This window comes from Tinamus guttatus, unplaced genomic scaffold (assembly GCF_059628265.1).
Source record: "Tinamus guttatus ecotype Peru unplaced genomic scaffold, ASM5962826v1 Tinamus_guttatus_pri_ptg000223l, whole genome shotgun sequence".
NCBI lineage: Eukaryota > Metazoa > Chordata > Aves > Tinamiformes > Tinamidae > Tinamus > Tinamus guttatus.
Window position 1 is genome coordinate 1485235 of NW_028288757.1, and position 26628 is coordinate 1511862.

Here is a 26628-nt window from a genome sequence, read left to right on the forward strand (position 1 = left end):
AGAACTTTAGCTGTCGCACCGCGCTTTCCCTTTTCCACATGTCCCCTCGCCCGGCTAATCTTTCCTCCCGCTTTTGCCTTTCCCTTTTCCCACACCAATTTCTGATCGCGAGCGCTGTCGCGACAGGCCGCTACGGGGGCACGGGACTGTCGCGACAGGCCTGGGCAAAAAAGGCGGGAAAGCCTGTGGTAAGGCGCTCTCCTCCCCGCCCTTCCCTCCCTCGCGGTGACGGGGCGCGCGATATCGCGACATGTCCGAGGCGATAGCGGGGGCGCGGAGGAAGAGGAGGAGGAGGAGGAAGCGGCGCGGGGCGAGGCGGGCGGCGCGGCCCCGTTCCGCCCGCCCCCGGGCCGGCCCCGGCCCCGGCCGGCGGCTGCGCACTGCGGTTCTGCGCTCTCATCATGGCGGCGCGGGGCCATGTGCAGGACCCCAACGACCGGCGCCTGCGGCCCATCTACGGTACGGACCCGGCGACGGCCCCCGCCGCCTTCCCCCCCGCCTCAGCAGCGGCGCCGGGGCCCGGCGGCCCCTCCGAGGCGGCGGCAGCAGCGCGGGGCCGCGGTTCCCTCCGTCCCTCCCGCCGCGGGCCTGGCGGCGCCTCGCGGCGGCCGCGCTCCTCCTCCCTTCAGGGCTCCCCTCAGCGCGGGCGAGGGCGGCCGGCTCGGCCCGGGCAGCGGGGCCGCCTCCTTGTCCCCCCGCGCCCTCCAGGAGCGGAGGCGCCGCCGCCCTCGTGTACCGTGAGGCAAAAAGCGCGCAGTAAAGGCGTAGAAAAGCTGCGGCGGCACCTGGGCTTTGGGAGGGGGAAATGGGTAGAGATTTCGGGGAAACGTCCTCAACTTTTTTTCTTTTTTCCCAATATGAGGGAGGAAAGAGGCGAATAAATCCGTTCAGAAGCGCGAGGCGGAGCACCCCGGCTGCTGCCGGGCCTGCAGGTCGTGCGCGGGGAAGAGCGGGAATCTGCAGCCGCGCTCGGGTGAAATGTCCCTTATGTAACCGCTGCCGCAGCTGGGCACTTCACCTGCGGGCAGCAATCTGAAGTTCTGTTTTTCTTATTTTTATTTTATTTTTTTTTTAGATTGGCATTTTTTGTTGACATTTGCGTTACGATTCGTGTAACTTTTTAAATGTTCTTTTTGAGGAAAAAGTAGGTGTGGAAAAGGTAACAGAGATGAAACCAGATTTTGCTGAGGTGTATTCGAACACCTTAATTCCAGAGAGTGTAGCTGCTAGCGAGTTAAATAGCTAAAACTCACTAAAAAGTACTTGCTGCTAGTTCCAGAAAGCGTCATCTGCAGTGCAGTGTTTGGGTTCAGCTCTTGGTGATGCAGAACCCTAAATGAAGTGTATATTTTTAAAGATATAAATGCTTGACTTTACAAAAGTCCTAAACTGGATATGTGCAGCATGAGGGTAGAGGTCCGGTTATTTCATTTCAGATGGTGCTTTTCAGCTTGCACCTTGAGCTTTGATTACCTGCGATTCTCGGTTGGATATGTTTATCTTTCATCTTAATTCGTTGTGATTTCCTCTTAATATGTAGTGTTTCTGTATCTCCACCTACAGATGTGCTGCTCATATAGACTTCACTGTTTTTCTTAAATTCCTTTGGGACTTGCCAACTACTTCAGCTTCCGACGAACTGTTGTTAGCGAAATACTGTCTTTTTAGCCTGCTGCAGTTTGGGGAGGCTTGTGGTTTGTTTGATTTACTTCAGAAGACCTAAAGTGGAGATCTTATCAGTGCAGCTAGTTGTAAAACAACTCCAAGGCAGCCGGTGAAGGCTGGAAAATGATTTGTGTCACTGTGAACTGTGCAACACAGATCCTGAAACCAAGGAAGCTTTGCCAGTGTATGGAGAGATCATCCCTCTTTGCCTTTTTTTTTTTTTTTTTTTTTAAATACTGTTCAGTGTCAAGTCTGTGCTTAAGCTTTAACATTAAAGGTGATGCACAGGGTTTTGTAAGTTAAAGTGGTCCATGCAAAAACAACATACTGCTGTTTCAAAAAGTCTGGATATTTTATCCAGCAGCGTCTTGGTTAGTGTGGGCAGGTTGTCTTCTTTGAGGTTTAGTTTGAACCATCCCATGAGTCCTATTCACTTTACCTCAAATGTGCAAGTGTTAAAGCTGCTGGAAGAAGTCGTTCATATAGAGACGCGCTTTGTGCCATACGCCACCACAGCCTCTCAACTCAGTGGAGCATTCCCTCTTGCCAGGAGAACTTTCTTCTTGGAGATGCATAACACAATTTTGGTTAACTAGCATTAGCTCTGTTCACAATGAAGCTGTTCTTTTTTGGCATTTCAGGTGCAGCTAAGCTTCTCTGCTAGTTTAAGTTACTAATCTTTGAGGGAGAGGAAGGGTACAGAGTTGCGTTGTAATCTAAAATTGCTTGGTTGGTTTGATACCTGTGGTTGTGCAATAGTGTGATCATGCGTTGTAGGTAAGGCAGGAAATTATCATAGAAAGCAGAAAAGAGGAGAAAATGGTTTTGATTTTTTTTTTTCCTACAGCTGGAGCTTTTACTAGGTAGTGGAATATGTTCCTAGAAAGTTTGGGAACTTCACCTTTTTTTGGTCTTTAAAACTGATCTGCATAATGCATGGTGATACTCCATTAGGGAATTCTGCCTAGACCGGGTGCCCAGTTTTTAAACTGCTGCCTGTTAAAAGTCACTGGAAGTCTCCCAAAGGCACACCAAATTAATATCTACTTTTACTAAAGCGAAGAGTGTAAACTCCATTGCTAGCAAAGAGCTATTGCTATAGAACCCCCTGCATTATATAGCTCTTTTGTTGCTGTAATGCTCTATGTGGCGTAATTACAAAAGCTTGTTTGTTCTAAAGACTAAAACTAATGCAGTGAGAGCAATACTTAGTCTACAAAATAGCAAATTTCCTGAACATTTGGTTAGGTAGTAAATGTAAAATGAAAATGTGTTTTGCACTGTTGGCGTAACAATGCCTACTCCACAATAAAATTGGAGGTAGCATAGAACAGTCTTACGTTCTAATATAACACTGTATATGTTCTTCTTATACAGATTATCTTGACAATGGCAATAATAAAATGGCAATCCAGCAGGCAGATAAATTGCTCAAAAAACACAAGGATCTTCACTGTGCAAAGGTAAGTGTGACTGCTGTTGACTATTTCACTTGGCGAACTGACTGAGGTTTGAGGTGTGTCACGGTGCTTCCCAGAGTCCAGGAGCGTTGCTGACAGCTCTGAATCACAGTTTCTTGTTTGCCTGAAACCCTGTAGAGGTACTTTGAGTGAGTAACCTCTAATGACTGAAGTATGAGTGGCTCTGCCTCAGCTAGTGATCTGTCACAGCCACTTCAGGCAAGTGTGGCAGGTAAGTTCTGCCTTGAAAATGCTCGCTTTAGGTTGAGGTGCATGCTTGTGTTGGTCATAAAAGCAACCTAGATAATTAGTTTAGATGGAAACATTTACTTTGAAGGTGCATTCCCTTGAAAAATGCAACAAAGTGATTTTGAAGGCATTTGCTTTCTACCTCTTGTTCGCTGTTCTCCTTGTTGTACTCAGCCTCTTTCAGTTTTCTGGATTTTAGAGTGTATTTCTGCTTTTCTTCTCTTTTTCCCCTGTGTTTTTTTTTTTCTTTCTACTTCATACTGCTTCTACTTGTTGGACATTTCCCAAGCTGAAGTGAGCATCATTGACCTGAATCTCATTTATGCCACTTTTGCCTGGCCAATTATTAGAAGAAAGAGTGAATTGGTAGGACTGGCCAGTTTTCAGGCAGGAAAAACTGAGTGGCAGCTGCTGCCTTAGAGCAGCCTGTGTGTGTTAGAGGTGCAAAGCGACAGCATTTGATGCAGCTCACAGCTGGCAGTTTTTCGCCACACCCACATGGATTAGAAATTTATTAAAAACCGCAGTTTTGCAGAAGTAATTAGGTGCATGGGCAAATCTCTTCACCAGGAATGCAAGAATTTTCCCTGGTAACTGCCAACTGTGTTTCTAACAGCTGCTTCTGTGTTATATCAACAGGTTCTCAAGGCAATTGGCTTGCAGAGAACGGGGAAGCAAGATGAAGCGTATACTCTGGCGCAAGAAGTAGCAGCACTTGAACCCACAGATGACAATTCCTTGCAAGCACTAACTATTCTTTACCGGGAAATGCATAGACGTAAGTTTACTTGTTTTTTGTTCCCTCTTGTCCTTGCTTAAAAATCTCAATTATGTTATTTTAAAAGTGTATGTGATCTCTAGATTCTTGGTGGGGGGAGAGAAAAAAAAAAAGGGGGGGGGCAGTTTTCCCAGGAGAGTGCCAAGTCCAGAGTATATTATTATGGGAGTTAATGAATTTAAATGCCTTGTTCGACACTTGTTATAAATACCTCTTTGATAAAGCTCTAGATGATTGCTATAAAGCAAAGTACTTTGGTTTCTTCTCGTTAACCTTATTGAGTACACAGTGTTTAAATGAGTGATATATTAATCATCCATCATGGTCAGCATAAGAAATTTCACTTTTTAAATGAATATTGCTGGAAGCTGTTAGAATAGATGGTAAAGATGACAGATCATGCACAGTGTGTTTTGGTAGGCACTTAATATTGCCTGAGTGCAGGCCCTAAGAGGCTGTGTTAGAAATGGAGGGAAACTCCTTGCCTGTCACTTGCTTGGGTTATCTTTTCAAAATATGGTTTGTTGTTGTGATAGGATATTTAAAGCATAGTAAGTTGTGAATACTGAAGTGATCAAGTAAAATTGTCCATGCTTTTCGGAGGGAAAGCAGACCTTATATACTGTTTATCTGTAGCTCTAAACAGTTGTTTCTGGCAACTTGTGGTTCAGCAGTGTTTACTGTTGAACTGCAGCAGAAAATGACAATGGGATGAAACCACTTCTGTAGGAATATCTGGAATTGATCAGCACCATTTATTGACATGTATCAATTACATATACCCTAGCTTTTTTCTTTCTATATACTTGTGTGTGATTATGTATGTTTATATATGTATGTGATGTTAAATAAATGTTTAAGAAGTGTGAAATGCTTTTTAGCAACTTCAACAAAAACAGAGTAGAGTCCTGAATATGTCAGGAGGGGCTCCATGGTTCCAAACAAGGTGTTTAAATGTTGGATTTTTAAACTTTTAGGTGTATACTTCAGAAAGGAAAGAGTGGACGTTAGTCACTTCCACTTTGTCTTGTAAGATAACTGATGTTTTATGTACATGTTGAAGATACATGAATTGTGTTAAAATCAGGAAAGAAAACTTATTTTTAATACTATACTGGAATATAGTTTTGTGTACAAGGGAAAATCTTTTTTCTTGAAGGGGGAAAGATAAGCTTTGCGTATCATAGTATCATAAATATATAGTTGTGAAGGACCTGTATTAATATGCTATAAAGTATTTTGTTTAAGAATATTCAAATAGGCAATTGGGAAATAATAGGATATGTGTAACATAGACAAACCTGTGGTAAGAACAACTGATTGGATTTTAAGCTCTGAAAATATTCTGTATTTTGATATGTATTTCATGTAGTCTGGCACGAGTACAAATCTTGAGTCATCTTAATGATCCAAAACAGATAAACTTGCTGCAGCAGACTTAGAGTCTGAGCAGGCAGCTGCTGCTGTTAACTCTGGATGTTACTTGAAACACATTCTTCCTTTGACTGCTGTTCATAGCAGTCGGCTCCTGGGAGAGGAGTACTGCTTCTGTGGCCGATAAGGCTAACTCGATTACTCTTCAGAATATCCCTGAGGCCATCTTGAAGTAGCTGTTCTTTAAACCTTATCACAAATGTATCTTAACCTGAGCGTCTGCTTTTGGTTTAGCGGAGCTGGTAACTAAACTTTATGAGGCAGCTGTAAAGAAGGTTCCCAACAGTGAGGAGTATCACTCTCATCTCTTCATGGCCTATGCCAGGGTGGGAGAATACAAGAAGATGCAACAGGTACCATCATCAATTTGTGTTTTGGTTGTTTTTAGGAGTCGCTTGGATTCTTTTTTTATATCATACTTTGACATGCAATACTATTGCCTGAAAAGACTGCTGTGAGGTGGGCTATACGAAGACAAATGTTTTCTCTTTCTTACATGAGCTACATTGACAGTGTCTTTTGTGTGCCTCTCTTAACTGATGGGGGTATGCTGGTTATTTTGGGACATGAGCTTTCTGTTGATCTCTATTGAGCAATAAGTACAGTGTTTACTTATGAAGCAGTGCATGATAAAGGAATTCTGGAATATATGTGAAAAGATTTAGCAAGATCTCCTGCTCCAGATTTTCAAACTTGGTATTCCTTAATTTACTGTCCTTTTTAGGAAAAAAAAAAAAAATCTTGCCCAAGCTCTTATTGCTGAGATCTAACATATAGTTAGGCTGCATAGGTTGTAATTCGGTAGAGGAAAAAGCAAAAGTGCTTCTAAGTAGGTCTTCCTTTTCAGTTGGCAGTGCAGTATCTTGCTGGTTTAGTTCTGTTTCCATCCTTTCCAAATTAGGTGCCTAGAGAATGCCTATAAATGGAAGATTCTTTTCAAAGCATGCGCAGTCCCTCTTAAGTATTAAAAAAAACTCACAGAGCCAAGAAAATAAGTTCTAAACTCCGTCTCAGTCTCGCTGTGTAAAGGTGACTTGAGTTTTTTGTTCAGTTTTGATCTAAATGGCTGAATAAATATATTGAGCAGTATGAGATTCTTCATTCTAGTTAAAATTGTAAACTGCTTTAGTTCAAACTGTAGATGGAGGCAAAGTTACTGCTATGCATAAAGCTTGTCACCTTGTTAAATTTCACATAAGTTTATTAAAAAGTTGAAAATACACAGTATTGCTATATATCTGATCTTAAGTTTGGTCCTTAATTAGCCAGCTGAGAGCTGCTTTTTGGTATTACTTATGTAAATTATTATCTAAAAAGGAAGCATGAATCTACAATCTTGATGACTGCATCTTACACCCTTCTCTTAATAGGTTGTGGCATTCCACTAATGATGGTATAACACCAAATTGCTGGACTGTCATTAACAGCATCATATATATGTCAACACAGAGTTGGAGCCTAATGGAGAAGGCCATGGATTATTCTTGCTTACTATATTGTGTAGCTGTTTTTAAAATAAATAGCCCTTAAACCCACCCTTGAAACCTGCAAGTTTTATGTAATTTTCTTCTTTAGCAATATATGTTAGAATGAAAGGGCTCACAGATTGATTAAAATTCTCCTGTATAGTTGCTAATTCCGAGTTGTTTGTTGATCTCGCTGCTCTTAGTTTGCAGTCTCTGTTGTGAAAGCTCAAACATATTTGTTTTAGGACTGATGAATTTTTGTCTTGTGTTTTTTTCAGGCTGGAATGGCACTTTATAAAATTGTACCCAAAAATCCTTATTATTTTTGGTCTGTGATGAGCTTGATTATGCAGGTACGTACAGTGCTGCAAATATGTCCAGGGCTTTTGCTGCTGGGCATAAAATGTTTTGATGCTGCATAAAAATGTTTTGATATCAACTTGAATAAAATATCATTTTGAACTGTTTATATATGATGCTGGGAGAAAACTTGAGTCTTCCTTACACAGCATCATTAACATGGACCAAAATGAATGTTATGCTTGCTTTTTTTTTTTTTTTTTTAATTCAATTTAACTAGTTTACTTTCTCACATTTATTAAGCACCTGTCTGTACTGGTAGCCTGCTCTGTTTATTTTGATTTAGCTAAAGAGCAAAAAAAAAAAAAAAAAAAGGTGCTGTTTTGTTTGTTTGTTTTTCTTCTCAAATAATATTTGAGCTCCTTAGCTCAGAACTGATTTTCTCTATAACTAGATTACAAAGGTTCTAGGAGGGGAGGAAAAAATACTCTGAAAAAAAGCATTTTTTTCAGAGTACAAAACTCTCCTGTCTAGTACTGCAGATCAGCTGTGCTGCTGTTAGCTGAGAGAGAAATTTTAGGCACTAATCAAGCTGCATGACAAAATATTGCTCAATGAAAAAGCAAGCGTGGAGGCATTAATCTCATTAGTTATTTTAATTACATCTCAGTACTGGGCTGTAGAGAATGCTGACTCGTTCTTGCAATGTGCTATGGGCATTTTGTGCCTCGTTTCATAAGTCTTTGGACCATTTAATCAAGAGTGAGCATCTACACTTATTACTAGTTTTATTGCTGCCTATATAAGAGAGCAGTCATTTTCTGCACGTGGCAGATGGCATCTCTAGATGCGTGGTTTGGGGGAAACTGGAGGACTTTAATTTGTTTTCTTTCTTCTGATGATGGGGGCGGAAAAGCAATGAGTGGAGCAATACAAAGTTGATGAGCTGTTAGAATAATTCTTTTTTTTCCTTAGTCTATTTCAGCACAGGATGAAAACCTCTCCAAGACAATGTTTTTGCCCTTAGCTGAAAGAATGGTGGAAAAAATGGTGAAAGAGGATAAGATTGAAGCTGAGGCTGAAGTAAGACTTGCAGATATTTTCAACTTGACTAGAATGTTATGGACAGAAGGAATGTAGTGTTAAAGGAAGTTGGGTACTGTCTTGGATATTAGTTATATGTGTGGATATGGTATATCATATAATATATAGCATTTGTGTATGCTATATGAGATATATATGAACATGTCCACATATGTTATGACTATATAATTACTCATTAATAGTTTTTATTTGATATCTGTTAAAATAAGTAGTGTTCTGAAAGTGAATGGCATGGGACAAAAGGAAAACCAAGAACAGAGGGATTGAGAGGGGTTTGCAGGAGCATAACCAAGGAAATCTTCTGGTGTTTGATTTGACTGGTGAAGCTTAATTTTGCTCCCTGGAAGGCCCCAAGAGAAACTTCAGGACTGAGAATGGAAAAAAAAAAAAAAACCTAAATTCTTGAATGTTATACCCTGCTGGATGCTAAAGACAGCTGTGCAGTCCTAGCTTTCTCCTATTTCTAGTGACTGTAGCACAAGCCACTTTATTTCTTGGTGCTCTTGTATATTGTTTAACTCAAATATCATTGCTGTCTAACCTTTCTTTTAAGGTTGAACTTTACTACATGATTCTGGAACGTTTGGAGAAGTATCGGGAAGCCTTAGATGTTGTAAGAGGAAAACTAGGAGGTAACGTATTCTGTCGATAGTTACAGTTGTGTGGAGGAGCAGCAGCTCCTATGGAAATGATTTCCATAGGATTCTGTTCTGTTGTACACTCAACATCAAATTTGGTTTGATGTTTGTAGCTTTCTTACTTTCCACAAGTAATAGGTGGACAGCTGTTTTTTTTCTGTATTCATTCTGTGTCTGCAACTCTTCCCTGATCAAAAATAAGTACTGATCTGTCAAAATGTTTCTAGTGCTACCATATGTAATGAGATAGCAAACTTCAACACAGTTAAATACTGATTCTCCAGCTATGTGTTGGCCAAAACCTTAATTTCTAGCACTGTTGCTCTGCAATATGCAGAATATTAAAATGTTACTGATTTATCACAAAGTTTAGCAATATTTTTAGTACAGGTTCTAGCCTTTCCATTGAGCCTCTCTTTTACTGTCTTAACATTTACTGCTTTGCACCCTTGGCTGTAATAAGATGCTTTATTCAGAAAGAAAGTGAAAGAAATCAGTGGTTTAAATAAAATAGCACTTCTGTTTAAATTTAGAGAAACTGACAAGTGAGCTCCAAAGCCGGGAGAACAAGTGCATGGCGATGTACAAGAAGCTGCGGAGGTGGCCTGAGTGCAATGCGCTGTCTAGAAGGCTGCTGCTGAAAAAGTGAGTAGAGATTCCTGCAATCCTGCTGAAAGGAATAAAGGAGGAATTCTGGGCTGGTTGTGAATTACCTGCTTAGTGGCTCTTGATAAGAATGGTTAAATTAGAATAACACCAGTAGTTTTCAAAGCACTTCCAAGCATTTATACTTCAAAACCCAATGGAAAAGGCAAAAAAGAGTCGCGTAAAGGTGGGAACATGGTGATAGTCATACAGAGAGTCAGTGTCATGACTGTAGTTCCTTCTCTTTGAATGTCTGCTGACTTCTAGTGACATGTTCAAGCAATAAACTTTTGTTTCCCTCCTTGCTTCTAAAGGCTATTATGGCTGTCCAGCCACAATTCTTTGGGTGGGAGAAACTGGGAGTTTTTTACGTTGAATTCCCTTGAAATCCATTTCTCTCGTTTTGCCAGACTTCTGGGGAATGCATCTAATAATCTGAACAGATGCAGCAGAACAGAACATGCCAGTATGATCAGATCTGTGTCATGGAGCTATTGAACAGGACTATTGAACACATGTGAAAGGTGCACGTGGAACTATTGTTTTTTATTTTTGTTTAGTTGTGCCTTAATCCTAAACAAAAATAAAAAAGTATTCTTAAAGATTAGAAAGTCCTGTCTGTAACACTCTTTATGATGTGACATCTCACAGAAAAATGATTTTGATGGCAGTTTTTTTCTGTAATCTTTATATGTGCTATTCCTTTTTTTAATGCAGTTTTGTGAATGAGTTACCATATTGGCACTCACTAAACTTTGCTCCGTGCCTTGTTTTTGCTTCAGCTCAGATGATTGGCAGTTTTATATTACTTACTTCGATTCTGTGTTTCAACTCATTGATGAATGTTGGACGCCGCCGCTTGAAGAAGAGCAGTAAGTTAACTGTTTTGTGGAGAGCCTGTCCTTCCTTTGTGCTTAAAAACAAACAAAATAAGTTTACCTTCACATAGTTGATTATAATACTGTCTGTGTTTTTGGATGACTTGCTGACATCAGGCCCCAGATTATGTGTTCTCCCTATTTGATTTTGGAGGCTGCCAGTAGCCTGCTGGAAACCACTGTATAAATACTGGTTTAGACACTCTAGAGCTCTTCCAGATGATACTTTTCAGTGACTGAGGAAAAGAATTGAGCCAGGCTTCCTTAAGAGCACTTGGGGAATATGCTGAATACGTGTTGTCAATGCCTTAGGAATGGGAAAAGTCAAAGAATTCTTTTGTCTCTCTCATTGCACAGCTCTTTGGAAGGAGAGGTGCACTATTCTATAGAGCAAGCTGTGAAATTTGTAGAAGAGAGAATAACAGAAGAATCAAAGAGCTCTCGGCCGCTTCGGGGACCATATTTAGCTAAACTGGAGCTGATCAGGCGTTTGCGACACAGAGGTTGCAATGATGAACATAAACTAGGTAAGGCCACGGACTGGATGATAACAATATTTCAGGGAGAGAACGCAAACTTACACCAAGCTTTTTACATTTAACTCAATGATTGACCAATTCCTAGTATGAAAATGTGTGCAGTTTGATGTATAAAGAACTTTGAAAGTATTAGAAACACCACCCTGAGGAAGAGCAAGTAACTCTTAGCTGCTCCAGAGCTTGGAAGAGAATTTTCAAAAGAACCTGCTGAATGTGGGAGCACACAGCCAGTGACTTGGCAGTGAAAAGTGCATTGCTGATGCATGGCTTGTGCAGAAAGTCAATCTTGCTGTTTTGCTGTAATCTCACGATAATTTTTCCTTTGGAGATTTTTATTTATTTATTTTTTATTAGTAATCCCAGGATTCATTTTTAAAAACTTGCATATTTAAAAGTCATATTTAGGGAGTCACTGAAGCAGATAATGTGAATAGAGCAAAACCTTTGCAACTTGCTAGTTCCTTTTATACCTGCATCCAAAAATAAATTGCTATTCGATAAGCAGAGACTGCATGTGCATGCCTGTTTTGCATAGCTCTTATCTGCCAAAGTAGCTTGAATGAAACTCCAGTGTTTTTTCCTTGTTTTTTTCCTTTTTTTTTTCTTACCTGTATGTCCTTGGTTACCAAAGGCGCTGAGTTCCTGTTGGAATCTGCAGTAGCGCAGCTATCCGTTTTATAAATCACTTTTATAATATCAAAGAAAAAGAAGTGTTACTGAAGATTTCTCCTAGTGATTTTACAGGCTCAGTTTTTAATGGAGCATTTAAAAAACGAACTGGTCTTTTTGCTAGGTGATCCAGAAGAACTCATGTTCCAGTACTTCAAAAAATTTGGGGACAAGCCCTGCTGTTTTACTGATCTCAAGGTGTTTGTGGATCTCCTCCCATCCAGCCAATATACAAAGGTAAGGAAAGGGAAGGAAATAGTGGGAAGACCTGCAGAGCTTGATGACAGACTGGTCCCTTCCACTTAAGGCATCTGGTGATTGTATTGAAAAGCTGGAAATAAGAAATCGTTATTCTTTGTTAGAAACTTTGAAAACTTGCATTGCAGAAAATATAATACCTGAATTATCGGAGTAATGGCGTTGAGGGATTTTGACTGGAGGCTTTTGTATGTTTGATCTTGCAAAGCCTCAGAGCCAGGTGCAGGATTCATTTGGCCTTTTTATTGCCATTTCAAGGCATCAGGTTTCTTTGAGCAGTTTCTCTGCTGGAGCACTGAAAAACAGATGGATTGATCAAGAGGTGACCAAGAGACCAACTGCAGCTTTCCAGAACCTCTCTCCGAAACAGGCTCTCTCTGAGTGAAAGGACTATTTGTGCAAAGTCATGAGCAGCTTGGTGAATGACTTCAACAGCTGGGAATCCTGTCACTCACCCTTTGTTTTTTTCCAAACCATTGTGTAAAATATCAGAGCTGGGTTGGGCTAGAGAGAATGCTGGGTCAGGCAGGGGCTGCTGATGAAACGTGTGAGCGAAGTATAGATAGTGCTGTTCTCTTTGTTCAAAAAAGGAATATTCCCCTACTGCTAGTGCAAGCTCTTCCTGCAGCCTCACTAACAATGGTGGCCCTTGCACATATGGATTGCTGCTGCTGTCCTTACTTGAAAGGCATGTTCTTTCCCTGCTGGCAGCAGGTGTGATCAGTGGAATATTTAACTCAGATGTATGGAAATGGTGCTACCTGCGTATATCTTGCAGTCACCCTTAAGTCCTGAAGTACCAAAGAAGTTTAGTCGTAACTTTCCCAGAAATAAATTCTCAACCTGGGAGAAATTTTAATAATAATATTTCAGGCAACAGGTGTTTCCCTGTGCTTGTAAAAAGACTCAGTTTAAATAAATTCTGTGAAACTAGCTAACTGGCCTTGAAATTATTGATGGCTTAGTGAGTGTTTCATTTTGTTGCATGTCGACATGGTATTAGAAGGCCTTTCCAGCATGTGACTGTCTTCTGGCTCTTGTGTCTCAGAAGCACCTGCAGTTTAATGTGGCTGAAGTGGTGTTAAAGCACAGATGAATGTGGTGTTTGTTTTTTAAATTAATTTCAGCATATGGGAGCATTGCAGTAACTGTAAGTGCTAAGCAAAGCAAAGAATTCAGATGGAATGTTTAAGAAAACATGTAGAGGTTTTAACCATGATAAATGCTGCAGGATTGCTTTATAAAAGGGAAAGCAGGCAAGAGCTGAATCTTCTTTCACCATCACTGTTCTTAATTCACATCCTAGACAGCTCAGCTGGATCTATTGAAGAAAAATGTATTTGCTAAAGCTTTCTGCAGGTCTTTTAGCTTCTTAAAGGAAATATTTTTAGATTAGCTTAGATGGATTCTTGTTACACAGCAACAGATGTTGAAGTCCTCTGTGTAACAGAGCAGTGATATTCTTCCCTTGCAGCTGCCCACAGCAAGTGGGATAAAGTCAAGTTGATTCTTATTGCTGCTTGCTTAGGATCTGTGAACTCTAAAGCAAGTAAGGCTGTTCAGAAACACTCGTATATGTCTCACTGAGAACTCTTGTTGCGAGTATTGCTGGGAAAGATACGGGAGAGAAAAATGGGAGAAAAGTCATGCAGGGCTCTTCACTGCATGGAGTATTTGCTGGTTTGGGGCAAGAGCATGAGAAAACAGGACAAGGTTAGTGCAGTGACCTAGGCTTTACTGCCTGGGCTGCACATCACAGGTTATGACACCTTCAAGCATAAAGGATAGTGCTTGAACTACCAGCTTGCTAAGAGCAAAGCAGAAGCTCTGTCTCTGCTGACACACGGAGGCTGTGAAGTACCAGATCAGTTTTAAGAGCCGTAGAGAGTGTAAGAGCTCAGTAGAGAAGGGGGTGATCCATTTGGACCACTAGACACGTGCAGATCTTTCAGGCTTGGCTTCTTGGCAGGGTAGATTAGAATACGGTTGGCCTTGTCCAGCTTGGTAAAATCATGGTCAAAGTGAAAACATTTCCAACAAAGTCTCTTTCAAAGACTGTGGGAGAACTGGAGTTGCTGTGGGTGGAGCTCTCGCCTAGCTGTTGTGTTTTGGGTTTTTTTTTTTTTTTTTTTTTTTTTTTTTTTTGGTTTTTCTAGGGCATGTGTTTGATGCAGTTGGCTTTGTTACCTCGGTTTTATGTTGGTAAACTGGGTTGAATCTTAGGGCAGCAATAAACCTCTCTGCGGTCCTGGCTGTGTTGTGACAAGTCTGCTGATGCCTCGTGGAACTGTAAACAGTGAGAGGCTGCTTTTCTTCTTATGACTTATTTCTTGAATTATGTCATTAATCAAAGGTGGTGACCTCAGTGGGTTCAACACATGGCTTCAAGACTGAGAGAAAATGCAATAACTTGGACAAACCCTGGTTTACTTTGTGTGCCCTTAAGCTTCTCAGTGACTAATTATTTTAATCGCAGGTGTTACTACTGCGATTGTTAACAGGTGCTTAAAAAGTCCCTGGTGTGTCAGTGTATTGGAAAATCTGTGAATAATGTTGTGGGTTTTTTCCCCTCATTCTGTTTGACGCTTTCCAAAAGCTATTGAGCTAAACTCATATTGTGTGCAGACTACTTGTGTTTAAAAAAAATGCAGCAAAAACTTTAACCTCTGGTTTCCATAGGACTTCCACGCTGACACTGATGTTGTTGCCTCATTCTTCCTCGATCTGAGGGAGGAGAGGCTGCTTGCTGTTTGCACAGCCCCCACTGCCTTACAGCACTTGACTCCTTTGTTTCCCTCGCAGTTCATCGGCCAGTTGCTGGGAGTGATCCCTCTGTCAGCAGCAGCGGAGGGCGAGACCGCTCTGCCAGAGGACATCAGAGCCCTGCAGCAGCACTTGTGTGTGGTGCAGCTCTCCAGGTTGCTCGGGCTCTACCATGCCATGGAGAAGAAAGAGAAGCTGTCTGTGGTCCGGGAGTTGATGTTAAGATACCGTCATGGACTGGAGTTTGGTGAGAAAAGCGTAGAAATTCCTGTTGCTTTTTGAGAACAGCTTTTCTGGAGTGGGGAAAAAGCAAGTTCTCATGGCCAATGTTGCTGCTGGTCCAGCACCAGCGTCTCAGCTAGATAGTGTTTTACCTTCCCTTGGGGGCTAACAGCCTTGGCCTTACCAGTGAATTTCCTTTTGATTTTATTTCTTTTTGGATCTGTTTTGAAGAGGAACTAGACATTCCAGAACTTTTAAACAAAACCAGTTTATACTAAAGGTCTACTTAAGACAAATGTAGGAGCAGTAATGTTTGTTTATAGATCTTGCAGTTATAGGAGAATGTCTTTTTTTTTTTTTTTTTCCCCTCTTCCAGCTGTTGTGGGCATATAAAGTGGCCGGCATTCACTTGTGCTCTTAAATACATTTGTGTGTGTGTATATTTCAAAATCTTTAGCAGAATTTTTGTTTAACACACACAAAAAAGAATTTGCAAAGCTTTGATTTTTATTTTAACAATTCTGAGTCTGAATTCAAACACAGAAGAGCCAAGGAAGTGTAATTTGAGGCAAAGTGGAATGTGCCCATCTGGCACTTCAAACAAAATGAAGTCAAAATAAATGAAGAAATACACCGTATTTACAGTTGTTTCAGCTTGAAGAAAATTGTGGATTTTATAAATAAGCTGTGATTATCATCTGCCTGGCAGTTTATAATTTGATAAAGCTGGTAATGTAAAAAAACAGCTGACAGAACTATTGTATGAAGTGTATTAACTGTGCAGTTCAAGAATGACTTTTTTTTCTCCTCTCCAGGGAAATCTTGTTTGAAAACTGAACTGCAGTTTTCAGATTATTACTGCCTGCTTGCAGTTCACTTGCTGCTTGATCTGTGGCTAGAGGAAGGTATGTCTCTAAAATTGTCTTTCTTACTCCCAGTTTGTGTTTTGTTCATACGTGTTCTTAGCAGGATGGCCAAATCCTGCTTCCTTTGGAGATACAGGGCTGCTTTTTTGGACAAGAAATGTCACTGCTAAATCCCACAGAGTTACTCTCTTCTAGCCTGATGGTTCCAGAACAGAACCATATGTGTCTCTTTTTTTCCCCCTTTTTCTTTTGGATCTATTTTTATCAATCATCCATTTTTATCCATGATTTATAAATAGTAGTTCTCCCTAGTGATTTGTTATCTCAATTTTTAACCGAGAAATATAGCACACAGCTTGGTTCTGGCAGGGAGACCCGAGCCCCTGTGGCCAGTGTGGACCTGGCAGGCCTTGCTAGTCCCACGACTTGTTGTTTTTCTCCATACAAGGTAGTCCAGGAGTCCCTCTGATCAGGTAATGCCTGAGCCAGTTCTCACTCACAGACCTAAAGAGACTTAATTTTCTTCCATTTAATCCCTGTGGAGTGCTGGCAGAGCTTTGCTGTCCTCAGAAGCTTTTTCTGCCTTTCCTGCACGGATGTTTTCCCTCCTTTTGCACAAGTTCTTCTGCCAGCTCCCTATTGATGGCAGAGGTGTTTTGAGGTTTGTTTTTCTCTCTGCCTCTCCCTGTAGAGCGCAGCTGAAATGCCATGTGGGTGTTATATGTAAGGGCAGCAAGGGGACTGCTGAATTCAGGCTGCATGTTGGAGTACAGGGGACTGTTCTGGAAGAGGTGCCTAATGCGAGGAAGGAGACTTCAGTGCCCGAGTGGGTTGTGCTGCCCGTGTTCAGCACCTCTGATCATGCCTGTCTTTGTGTCTTTGTCACCAGGTGAAGAGACAGCTGTGTGGCAGTGCCTGACCCTCTTAGAAGAGGGACTTTCTCATAGTCCTTCCAATGCTCAGTTCAAGCTGCTGCTCATCCGAATCTACTGCAGGCTCGGTGCGTTTGAACCTGTTGCAGAACTGTATTCCAGCCTCGATGCGAAACACATACAGCACGACACCATCGGGTGGGTAGTATATACTGAGAATAATTGGTCCCAGTGACCCTCTGCGAGCCAGCCCCGAGATCTGCTTCCTTCACTAATCAGAGTTAACAGATTTTTAGACTTTGAGAGTGTTTCAGTTTTAGATTTGCAAATAACACTTGAATTAAACCTACTGTAGTTCAGTTTCTAGTGGAGCATCTGTTCTGGGTTTTGGGAGCACTAACTACAAGGGATTTTTTTTTTTTCTGTAAAAGAAAGCTGTGAAAAGTGTATCTCCATGCCAGCCATAGCTTGGTGTTCTGGCTTGTGTCTCTGCTCAGCAAAGCTTGGGAGCACTAGGTAAAACCCATGCACCAAATGGCCTTGGTTAGTTTGTCATGTATTGATAACATATCTGTGAGTGTCTATTTCAATGAAGCTCTTGCACAATTAACAAGGTCATGGAGGAACTCCATGCCCCCATTTCCTGTTTTTAGAAATATTAAGAATTCCTTTCGTTACTGTTAAGGTTACATTTTAATGTGCATGTTGTGAATGCCCTCTCTTCCAGACTTCTTGTAAAAGCCCAAGAGTGCTGCGTTTCTGGAGCGCGGGTGCCCTCGCTGGCACGCGGGGCGCCCCGCGCGCGCTGACGCCTGACTTGCTCTGTGTTGTGTTGCAGTTATCTCCTGACGCGCTATGCGGAGGCACTGGGCCATTTTGCTGCTGCATCCCAATCCTGCAATTTTGCACTCAGGTTTTTCCACTCCAACCAGAAAGATGTAAGTTGAAAGAAACCTCTCTGTCCTAGTAGCAGAGCAGTTGCGTGGCGATGCCTTGCACAAGTCTGTGCCCTGTGGGGGCCTTGTGGGCCTGGAGGGAATTACAGCACCCAGGATTACTGTGTGCAGCTGTATGATTGCAGTAAAGGCTGCCTCCACCTGTGTTTCTCATTCCAAAAAATGTAACTTACTGTTATAAGGGTTCTTATTTTTCAGCGTCAGTGTTAATACTCCTCAGAAACTGTGTGTGATCACTCTTAAATGAACAGATTGTGATTTATGCACTAAGTGAAATACATAGCAAATGACGAGTCCTGTTGCTGTAGCCTCTAGCATTTTAGAAGGCTGTGCAGCAGCCAGGGATGGTGTGTTCAGGTGTTGCTGGCAAACATATGAATCCTTCGTGTTACACTTAACTGGAGCAGCATAACGAGGGCTGGTGAGGAACGCATAGCATTATAAAAGGTAGAGAAAGAGGAAAGAACATCGTGAAAGAGTTTTGTGTGGGAGGTGGGGAGAAATAAATGACTCCAGAAAGCCTCAGTTTCACTGACAGCAGAGCTTGAGATTTGACTATGTTTCGAAGCGAGAGTCAAATTGCAAAAGCTGGTCTTGTGCTAATGGAAACGACCTGCTTTATCCAATTCACATCGAGGTGATGAGAATTAAAGTCTGTTTGACTGAGAGGCTTGGGACTAGAATGGAAGAGATGATGAGGTGAGAGTAGTTGAATTTCTCTAAGACATCAGGTGCTTCCTAAAATACGATCCATGAACTGGGAATCTAGGACACATGTAGCTTGCTGGTTAGTAATGGTTCTTGTCGGGGATCTCCCCTGGAAAGCACACTGTGCTGTTTCAGAATTCCAGTGGAATCTTGAAAAATGATCTAGGTAGGAGAATGGTGAAACAAGATAACATTTCTTGAAGTCTTAGTGCAAATACATTGAAACAAATAGTCTAGAATTGTCAACATAATGTTGGTCCACCTCCCTAAAATTTGGAAGGCAGTCCTGTCTGAGGAGGGGGAAAACATCCTGTATATATACACTTAATAAAGTTTGCTCATTGGTGAGAGGTAGGTGGAAAAAAAATGATTCTATCTGGTAAAAAAGCTACGGTACAATTCAACTGCAACTCTTCCATGAGCCCCTGGCTAAGCAGGCTCCCGAGGCTCTGCATCTGAGCTTGCTTTCCCTCCCTTCCAGCACTGGATACAACAGAGGGGTTGTCAGTGCTCCATAATAAGGATGCTCACATATACTACTGATCACGGAGTAATTCTTGCTTTTTTGGCAACCTTCGTTATTCCTATGTTCAGGATACCAGTTATCATTTTCCTGTTCCTAGAAGGTAGAGGTGCTGAGTTTAGTGTGACCTGCATCTGATGCAGAAAATACACTTTACTATGCAGAGGGGGATGCACAGAGATGCATGAGTGGTGCATTGGGAGCTTGTTTTCATCTGCTTCCTTCAACTACTTTTTGTTTAAGCACTAATTCTACTTGCTGTGTATTCCCGAGTGCAATGTTTTGTGCTGGAGTAAAAGCCTGGATCCAAACAGCTTTCTCCTACATACCTGTTGCTTGCAGTGGCTCCTTATCCTTCTTGATGAGGAGTAACTAGTTCAGTCTTGTTTGAAAATCACTTGGTGGGTATTAATGAAAAATGTGCCAAGAATCAGCCGTCCAAATCAACCATTTGAGTGCGCTGTGCCAGGTGCAAGGAAGTGCCCCAAAGAGACTCCCTGCTGCGACTTATCCACCTGAGAGCACTGCACTGTAAAGCAGCAGGGAATCGTCTTTCCCTGGAAAAACACTTCGGCTGGAGTCATTTCAGGTGTGGCTCCTGCCTGTGAGCTCTACCTCGGGAGGTTTTTGACGTGAGTGATGATAATGGTGCTTGCAGAAGAGAACTGATGTCTTCATAACTCAGCCTCTATGTGCAGAAAAAGAGCTACTGAACGAAAGTGTTCTTGCCAAGAAAATGCTCCTTCAGCGATGCTCCAGAAATGCCAAAAGGTGGTGCCTGAATGATCTGCTTCACTGCCACACCTTGGAAGGCTGGAATTGCAAGAGGGAGGAAAACAATGCAATCAGCATTGCATAGTTCTTTGTGCTGTGAGGTGAGAATACATCTCTGAAACCAACTTGTGCCTGTTTCTTCTGGAGATGCTGTTGTAACCAAAGGACCACGAGCTGTTGCTTGACCCTGCTGCTCGAGATTCTCGTGCCTGGTGTGGATGCTGCCAGTAGTTACCACCTGAAGTCCTTTTTCATGGGAAAGGCATCAAAAGCTTTGCAAGTTACAAACAGGGTGTCCCTAAAACCAACCCTGAGGTGCAAACTGGAGTTGGTCAAGGCCCATTTCAGAGTACAGCTTGTCTGGGATGGTGACGTATCGAGAGTGGAGAGAGTAGGGGGAAAAGAAAAGGTTCCTTACCCTGGGATGTGTCTTCAGTATTACAAGGTCAGAATCTGCCGCCAGTTTCTTTGCTTCTGTGGTTCTGCTGGGGTTGCCCCTTCATGCTAAGGGTCCAGTCCCATTCAAATCCCGTAACAGCATCTAACTGCAGTGTTAAAGGAGGACTATCCTTTCAAAGTTACCTTGTTAGCTGATTTCAGATGCTGCCTCCTCCTCTCTAGGCTGGCGTTTTAAGATATCAGTTAAATATACAGCATAGTAACTGATATATAGTGTCCCATATGCATCCTGCAGCATTGTGTAGATGAGGCTCTGCCTAATACAGAAGCCCAGGGTTTAAATGATCTGGCATAAAAACAGAGCTGCTGATTCAAACTGATCACTTCACCTGAATACGTTTTCCTTCGGACTTGCAGCCTGTGGTGAAATGAATTGTATTTAAGAGGGGTCCCAGGAGCAGCAGCTGTCCAGGATGTTGTGCAATGCTGACATTTCTGTCCTGAGAGAGGATGCCAAGGACAGGCAGGAGAGGCAGGCAGCGTTGCTCTACTTCAACAGTACTAAAAAGGCAACTTCATCCTTTTTGAGATAGTCCTCCTTTAAATATGCAGAATCACAAGTAATCTCTCTAATTTTCTTGTGTCCGTCCGTCTTTAATTTCTCCAGATACTGCAGGCAAACAGAGCAGCAGCGGGTCCCATGGGGATTTAAAAGCCACGTGGATGCAGTTGAATTAGCGCCCATAGCGCAGTCCCGCAGCCTGACATGAACTCTGCAAGGCTGTTTAACAGAGGGTATGTTGTTGAATATTTGGCATATTTTTTTCATATAATGCAAATAACCAAATTTCTTTTTGGGGAAGAAAAAAAAAAGTTACCTAGGGGACACTTCTTATTTTTGAAAGGAAAATATATATATATATAGTGACTTATCTGTGGGTACTAGCTTCCAGACAGGTTGATCTATTAGAGTAGTGTACAGCTGACTAGGTTTTTTGGGTGCCTTTCATCTTCAGTGCATCTGAATCTTGTTCAGAAGAAAATGCTTGATTTGCCAAAGTTTGACATTCATGGAGATATTTTGGTTCAAAATATAGTACTGTCTTCACTGGGAGCATAAATTCCTCCTCCTCTCTCTACATTTAGATATTTTCATTAAAATATCGTGCTTGATTGGGGCTTCTTCATCGTCTTGATCTCTTTTGGAGATCGCTTGGACTGATGCAAAATACGGTCGAGCGTCTCGTACTGCTGCGTTTGCTCAGAGGGAAAACACACTGTCCTGTGGATCCTGGCACTTTTCTCTGCTGTCTAGATTGTACTGTAAAGTGTATGCTGCATGATGATATCCTGTGATCCTGTATTCAAAAATCCAATAAAGAGAAATAAAAAAAGTGTGAGTATTTTTTTTTAAAAAAAAAAAAAACTGATGTTGTAGTATATTTATTTATTTTGCTTGAACGTCCTTATAATGAAGCTATAACTTGACTAATGCTTCTCAAAAAATTGAAAAAGAAGGAAAAAACAAACAAACTTCCAAAATCAACTCCCTCTTTCCTTAAGTATCTTCCAGTCGTAGTGGTGACGGCAACATGATGCTTCTCAGCGTTGGTTTGCTTATTAAATAATGCTGCCCATTGCAGCATCTGAGCATCTTAAAGCAGCAAAACTGCTGCGATGACTTGGAAAAGCAAAACTGCAGACTTGTCCCAGAAAATGAGTCTCTGCCAGATTCTGTACCACTAAGTTAATTAAAGCCCCAGAAATGCAATTTCTTCACGATGACCTTGTTAAACTCTGGTTGTTCTGAGCTTACAGAAGTAACTAACACAGCAATTGGTGTGTGTTTCCTTCTAGACCTCAGAATATATCATTCAAGCCTACAAGTATGGTGCATTCGAGAAGATCCCCGAGTTCATTGCATTTAGAAACAGGCTGAACTCCTCCCTGCATTTTGCGCAAGTTCGCACGGAGCGGATGTTGCTAGACCTCTTACTTGAAGCAAATATGTAAGTACAGCAGCAAGTGCAGTCCCATGCAGGGGAACTTTGTGTGTGGACAGACCGTGGCTCTGTTCACACCTTGCTCAGTTACACTTGCACCTCCTCAGTCAAATACTGCCAGCCCCTTCTCCCTGCTTCCAATTCACTCTGCCCTCCAGCATCCTCAGCAGCATCCTAGGTATATACAACACTGCTGATGTTTTACAGTTATACTGAAGAGAATGTGACCTGCTAGTGAGCTCTGCTTTTTCATTCTAAATAACAAATGTTTGATTTCTAATGCTGCTAATTCTTATCTGTAGAACAACCAGTTTAGAAGAAAGTATAAAGTCCATGAGTCTGAGCCCAGAGGAGGATGACATTCCGTGGAAAGATTTGCGGGACAACAGAGACCTGACAGTCTTGTTTAACTGGGATCCAAAGGACAGGTGAGTAGAGATCCCCTGAGCTGTGGAGTTGCACTCTTTTGATAATGCTTAAGGGGAAAGAAAATCCTTTTTGGGATCTCCCTTACTTAAATGTTCTCTAGACTAGCTAACTGCAAACTTAACGAGCATCATTCATCACTTCTAGCAGTGCTGCCATCTTACCTATTAATACAGTTTTCTGAATTTCTGACTGCTCCTTCCTCTTCATACATTGTTCCAAATCTTTGGATAGGCTTTTGTACCTGAGCGAAGCTTGCTACTTTGCAAATATGAAGCCTTTGCCTGAAAACGTTTGGTGCCTTTCTCCAGGGACATTTCTGAAGAACATAGGAAACTCTCATTGGAGGAAGAAACCCTGTGGTTGCGAATCCGGTCTTTAACTTTAAGGCTAGTAAGCGGACTCCCAACTCTTAGTCACTCTATTCAACCAAAGAACTCTGAAAAGACTGCAGAGAACGGCGTCTCGTCCAAGATTGACACAGTTCGATCTCTGCTTCAACAGCTGGAAGCCGCAGTGGATTCAGGGAAGAAGTTTCTAGAACAAAAAATTCAGGTATCCGTTAAGGAAAAAGCTATTCCCAAATATTAAATGAACGTGAATGCAAGCAGAGAAACTGAATGCACCTTGTAACGTCCAACAGGCTGCAGAATGCACTTAACTGACCCCGAGTTTGTAGTGTGTGAATCTGACTGAGAGATGTGCCAGAGACAAACACTGTTTTCTGGATAAGGAAAAGCTGCAACACCTTTATCTTTTTCTTTGCTTCTTGCCTAGTATCCTGTCCTTGGCCCTCCTCCTACCCGAATGGCTGGCTTCTTCAGTAATGGCAGCTGTCAATGCCAGACTAGCTTGTTTTATCTTGTTAGTGATATTTATGAACTAGATACCAGTGGCCTAGGTAAGTGCTTGAGGGGCAGGGGCTTCACAGACTGTCCTGGCGTGTGGTGGGAGGGAGTGGGATGTGTCTGTTCAGTGTGAGCATTGGATGATCAGGCCCCAAACTGTTAAACTGTTTGTGTAAAGTTGTGAACGATACCACATTATCCAGAATACAATAATTTCATCTTTTAGTCTGACTTTCTGGACAGTATACTAATGTAATACTGGGGCTTTTCTGAAAGCAGTTGCATTTGGTTTTAACTGCTACTATTAAGTTTTGTTTCAATGTCTCTTGGTTTTCTGGAAGCAGAGAATGAACAAACTAACAGTTTAAACCTGCTTTTTTTTTCTTCTTTCAGAAGATTCAGCAGAAGTCCAGGAGAGGATAGGGAATAGTTTCAAGTCATTAATAGAACGATTGACAGGTAAATAATAAACAAACATAGGTAGTTAAGCAGGTGCTCCATAGTATAAGGATATGTCCCTTAGAGTGTGCTGGAACTTTGAGAAAGTGCATTAGTGCATCTGCAGGCTCCCTTGAAAGATGCTTGAGAGCAAGACTGAGATTCCCCTTGGCTTACCTGGTTGTTAGGTTGTTGCATGCCACAGAATGTCCTTAGGTTGTGCGTTTTCACTACTTTACAGTCTTTGCAATTGTTGTCTCCTCAGTGCTTTGTCCAGGTGTGGTTATAAATGCTGCAAAGATGCTGTTTTTAATGATTCTCGTATGTGTGTTGCATGCTGAGCAATTCGGGCAGAATCTTAGAATTGGATGTTTTTAAGCAGCTTTGGCCAAATCTGTCATTAATTGCTTAACAATCAGTCCTCTAACAGCTTTGTGCAGTGCAAGCAATGCAGGCTGCACAAAAAAATAAAGCATTTAAATTGATTGGTGTGTCCCAAATAAGGCTTTTCTTTTCTCTTTTCAGGTGTGTTCAATAAATGTAAAGGTGACTTGATTGAAGTCAGAGATGGCACCTTGAAAACTCATGCAAACCTGTTAGAAAACTTAGTCTTCTTGGTTGAGGTATATATATATTTTTTTCTTTGCTGCCGTTCAGTGTCTTTGCAGACTTTCACCCACCTAATACAGAAACAAAGTTCCATCTGACATCCTGGAACTGCACAAACTCAGTTCCCTTCCCGTTTCTGCTCGCAGATTGTTGCTATTAACTGTATATGTAATTGCACTATTTGAATATAAACCTTAATTTTCATCTTCACACTAGAACTGGAGAATAATCTCAAGCCCAAAGCCATTTTTTTTCTTGGTGAAATGATGAACTGTTCTTGGCAAGGAGAGTGTTTTGAGTCACAGTTAAGCACATGCAGTTAGACATTTTCCTGGTGCATCTGAAGTTACTTTTAGGATCCCTCAGCATAGAGCTTGTCTCCTCCACTGTGCCCTTTGCTTGAGCCAAGATCTGACCTGCCTTTTGGAAGCGTCCACATCCACTCATTGAGCTGGGAATGAGGTGGGATCAACACAGGTCTTCTGGGGGAAAAAAAAAAAAAAAATTGCAGTACTTCAGAGTAGAAATTCTGGGACTGAAGTAAAATGAGAGTTCTTTGATCTGTCACTGGTGGAAGCCGTGTTCTTTGCATCTTATGTAATTATTCAGAGTCTTTTTGGTACATAATGCTAAAATGAGTTCAGGAGCACCTTTAAATGCAACTTGTGACATACAGGGACCTTTTGTTGTTGTTTTTCCAGACGATCTCCATCACCTTGTGGGTATCAAGTTACTGTGACAGTGTCCTGCGACCTTTTAAATCCAACTTGCAAAAAAAGAAGAAGAAAAAAAAAGAAAGCAGTGTAGCTATGGTAGATAGCACTTCTTTCCTAACCCCTCTACTCTTCCCCGAAAAATCCAACTGTCCTCATGCTGAAGGACAAAATCTGGGCAGATGATGTGTTAAGATGCTGGTTTTTTTTTTTTTCTTTTTTCCTAAGCTCTACCTTGTAGTATCTGATATAGGCTAGCAATTGCTCAGTATTGATGTTTAAAATTATTTTCTATTTAATATCTAATGGTAGAAGTGCCGCATCTGAGCTCCCATGGCAGGTTCAGAGTATCTCAGACCTTCCTGTCTCAAGTGCACTATAGTAACCTGGCTAGCTACTATCATTTACATGGATCAATATGGATAGCTTAGCAGTGGCACGGGGGAATAGCATTTGTATAACAACTCGCTTTGTAAAGCCTATGGAATAGTAATTTGCATAGACATTAATACATGTTTATAATTAAAATATGTATTTATTTTTGTAGCCTCCTGTATTTACGCATTTTCTGGATTATGTTACTGACCTACAGACATTAACTTCCAATGTAATAGATCATATCAAAGGGCTTGAAATCATTCTGACTGCACTAAAACTTGAAGACTTATCCCTCAAGGATACTCTGCTTTTACAGGTAAGAACTTGCATTGTGAGTTTTGTGCTCTATATGTTTTTTTGTGACAGAAAATAATGCATACTTACTCACAGAATAGCTTGAGCGAATGCATTTTCCACAAAAAAAAAAAAAAAAAAAAAAAAAAGTCTTACTGGAAGGAATAGAAAGAAGAAAGCCTCTTATGATTGACTTAGATCTTCTCCTGAGAGGTGAGGGACCTGGCTGCTAGAAGCTGGTTTTGCAGTGGTGCAGTTAGTTTTTCATATCTGGTGCCGTCACTGCCTCATCCTGTCAGGTTTTGCTTACTGCACAAAATAGTGTTAGAAAATGAGATTTAAACACAACAACTTTAAAGTGTTTTCACTTAGTGTGGTATGTAGAAGAAAAAATCCTAGATTTTTAGTATCATTTTCTTGTCAGTGGTGTGACTATTCTATCATCAATATTTTATGATGCTCTATAATGGTGTAGAAGTATTACAGGAAATTTGAGACTTCACAAACTGCTGATCAGCCACTTCCCTGGAAACATTTACTGGATACATATGAAAAAATGACTGGTGACTTTTTTCCCCTGCTTAGCTATATAAAGAAAACCAAAGGTAGGAATAATAGGACTCATGGCAAGCCCTGTGCCGAATTTAGACTTGAGGAGCACGTGCCTAATGAGACAGCTTGGCTTCTTGAGCCTTTGCTCTTAAATAAGAGCAAAACCCTACATGTAAGGCATCCAATTACTACAGAAGACAG

At 41.4% G+C, this 26628-nt stretch overlaps 1 protein-coding gene across 1 annotated transcript in view; it reads left to right on the forward strand.

Moving 5' to 3' along the window:
- The first annotated feature begins 401 nt into the window (after window positions 1–401).
- NAA25 (N-alpha-acetyltransferase 25, NatB auxiliary subunit) overlaps window positions 402–26628 on the forward strand; it is a 28217-nt gene continuing 1990 nt past the window's right edge. Inside the window, exons 1-23 of the mRNA XM_088525081.1 lie at window positions 402–459; window positions 3043–3128; window positions 4014–4152; window positions 5821–5939; window positions 7331–7405; window positions 8328–8435; window positions 9010–9088; window positions 9628–9739; window positions 10522–10611; window positions 10975–11144; window positions 11950–12062; window positions 14886–15093; window positions 15884–15973; window positions 16824–17004; window positions 17645–17744; window positions 22024–22175; window positions 22472–22597; window positions 22907–23150; window positions 23373–23496; window positions 23837–23902; window positions 24407–24504; window positions 25192–25302; window positions 25751–25897. Coding sequence (XP_088381207.1) covers window positions 402–459; window positions 3043–3128; window positions 4014–4152; window positions 5821–5939; window positions 7331–7405; window positions 8328–8435; window positions 9010–9088; window positions 9628–9739; window positions 10522–10611; window positions 10975–11144; window positions 11950–12062; window positions 14886–15093; window positions 15884–15973; window positions 16824–17004; window positions 17645–17744; window positions 22024–22175; window positions 22472–22597; window positions 22907–23150; window positions 23373–23496; window positions 23837–23902; window positions 24407–24504; window positions 25192–25302; window positions 25751–25897 — 2796 coding nt within the window. The remainder of the gene's footprint in view (window positions 460–3042; window positions 3129–4013; window positions 4153–5820; window positions 5940–7330; window positions 7406–8327; window positions 8436–9009; window positions 9089–9627; window positions 9740–10521; window positions 10612–10974; window positions 11145–11949; window positions 12063–14885; window positions 15094–15883; window positions 15974–16823; window positions 17005–17644; window positions 17745–22023; window positions 22176–22471; window positions 22598–22906; window positions 23151–23372; window positions 23497–23836; window positions 23903–24406; window positions 24505–25191; window positions 25303–25750; window positions 25898–26628) is intronic.